This window comes from Penaeus japonicus, unplaced genomic scaffold (genome assembly GCF_977035675.1).
Source record: "Penaeus japonicus unplaced genomic scaffold, GWHDUDI00000001_assembly GWHDUDI00000015, whole genome shotgun sequence".
Taxonomy (NCBI): Eukaryota; Metazoa; Arthropoda; class Malacostraca; order Decapoda; family Penaeidae; genus Penaeus; species Penaeus japonicus.
Genome location: NW_028234417.1, coordinates 34,787,712 through 34,790,211, shown reverse-complemented (window position 1 = coordinate 34,790,211; position 2,500 = coordinate 34,787,712). Strand labels below are relative to the sequence as shown.

Below are 2,500 nucleotides of genomic sequence, written 5' to 3'. Positions count from 1 at the left end.
GAGTTGAGGGGTGGGGGGGCATTCCAGACACGCTCTCCGCTGCTGATGCTGTCGCCATCTCTTTACAGATGACGAAGGACGGGAAAGTTTTGCTTGAAACGGCTCTCGAAGATTCTCCCAAGTGCGTGCAAGTGTCTGGCAATAAGAGGTTTGTGTTGGTGCAGAAACTAAGTCAAGATTTCCCACGTAAGGATGCCTCTTCTCCCAATACAGCACAGTGCTCTGAAGCTGAAACAGGTAAGTAATCAAACATAATGATAATCACTAAAGGGAAGAAAAATGATAACCGTTGTGATTCATTATTTTTCGATAGAAGTGCATAGTGATAAAAAATATATATATATGAATGCTTGTAATACTTCATCCGGTGTGACATATCTTTTGATATTCTTGCTAGTTTAAAAATAACAGACCCATCACCAACTAAAACAAAAAAAATGTCTTAACTCTACCTAACTGAATACAACCAGATACCGCCATGTTTTCTTTCGAGAACAAAATTAAAAGGCAAAATATAAATTCGCAGAACATATCATACCACTGCTGACAAGTTTAGCAATATCGACCTTACTGTTCTTCGCTCTCCTCGTTCATCACTGCCGCCTCCGACACACTCTCAGGGTAAAGTATCTTACTAATAACAGTGGCGAAGGAGCTTGTGGAATTGATGGCAATACATGCATACGTATACACACACACACACACAGGTACGTGCACACACACACACACACACACACAGGTACGTGCACACACACACACACACACACACACACACACTCACACACACACAATATATATATTGCATATATATATAACAATATATAACTATATCTCTCACTATAGACTCACACACACACACACACACACACACACACACACATATATTATATATATATATATATATATATATATATATATAGATATATATATATATATATATATATATATATATATATATATATATATATAAACAAAACAACAACAACAAAATAAGAATATTTCAAATGCTGATTTTTTTTTTAATATTTCACATCATCTGATCATAACTAGGTATCTAAAATAGCTCAGAAAACTGACTAGTTGCTTGCAGTGAAACCGGCACCTAAATTGCACAGTTTGACCTAATGACATTAAGGTTCGTTCTCTATCGCTGCCAGATAAACAAAGAAAACGTTTTGGGTTAGAGGGGTAACTTGTATGAATTTCAAGTCAATAGTGAGAGGCAAGTCAAACGTGCGTGTTATAAGGAGAACGTATATAATGATTCTTTTTTCTTCATTTGTCATTCTTGTTATAAACATTGTCGTTATTATCGGTGTTATTATATTATTTAGTTGAATGCTATTGTTATTGTCATTCTTATTGCTTTTGTTATGATCTTTTATGTAGAGCGCTTTGTTTATCAGCATAAATTATTTCCTTAAGAAAGTAATCAAAGTAAAGTAAAAAAAACAATACCCCCCCCCCCCTAAACAACAGCATCCTTCCCCAGACTGGCCAACAAGGAGTGGAAGCAACAACTCAAGATACACCTGCAGTTCGCGGCACGTCCTCCATCCCAAGTGGCACTCCAACCCCCCAGCAGAGTCTCTCCCCGGTGACGCCGCCCCCCCACCACCCCCCACCTCCACCTTATACACCGCCTTGGCCCCCTGCCCCCTCCATCGCCCTTTCTCCCATGGCCTCGACTTCTTCGGAGGCTTGGTATTGCGAGATGTACCCAACAGCGACTGTGGCTCCACCTCCGAACTCTTACGGTATCGCGTGTTTTACTTATTCTTAAGCTATTCTTTGACTTATATCATTGGTGATGGCAAATACAAATCAAAATGATGATTAAAGTAAAAAATAAATAAATAAATAAATAAATAAATAAATAATAATAAAGAAATAAAAAATAAATAAATAGCATATCACAAAAGATGGCCATTACGTCTCAGTCTTTGAACATATAATACATATAATGCGAACATATAATACGTATAATTATTCTTAAGCTATTCTTTGACTTATATCATTGGTGATGGCAAATACAAATCAAAATGATGATTAAAGTAAAAAAAAAAAATATTAAAAAAATAATAATAATGCGTCTCAATTCACTATTCCAAAACTTTTTCCAGCGCTTCTTGATGCCAAGACTGAAGAAACAATCAATGACATGTACGAGAGTGCAGATGAACTGTAAGAAGACCGTATTATGGATAAAGAAATGGATAATGGATAAGTGGAGAAACAGATGAACTGTAAGAAGACCGTATTATGGATAAAGAAATGGATAATGGATAAGTGGAGAAACAGATGAACAGTAAGAAGACCGGATTATGGATAAAGAAATGGATAATGGATAAGTGGAGAAACAGATGAACAGTAAGAAGACCGGATTATGGATAAAGAAATGGATAATGGATAAGTGGAGAAACAGATGAACTGTAAGAAGACCGTATTATGGATAAAGAAATGGATAATGGATAAGTGGAGAAACAGATGAACAGTAAGA

The 2,500-nt window shown here is 36.3% G+C and overlaps 1 protein-coding gene across 1 annotated transcript in view; it reads left to right on the top strand.

Annotated features, from left to right (window-relative positions):
* Positions 1–2,188, top strand: part of LOC122254964 (uncharacterized) — a 3,155-nt gene extending 967 nt beyond the window's left edge. Inside the window, exons 3-6 of the mRNA XM_043018854.2 lie at positions 69–237; positions 527–621; positions 1,493–1,757; positions 2,124–2,188. Coding sequence (XP_042874788.2) covers positions 69–237; positions 527–621; positions 1,493–1,757; positions 2,124–2,188 — 594 coding nt within the window. The remainder of the gene's footprint in view (positions 1–68; positions 238–526; positions 622–1,492; positions 1,758–2,123) is intronic.
* Positions 2,189–2,500: the final 312 nt, after the last annotated feature.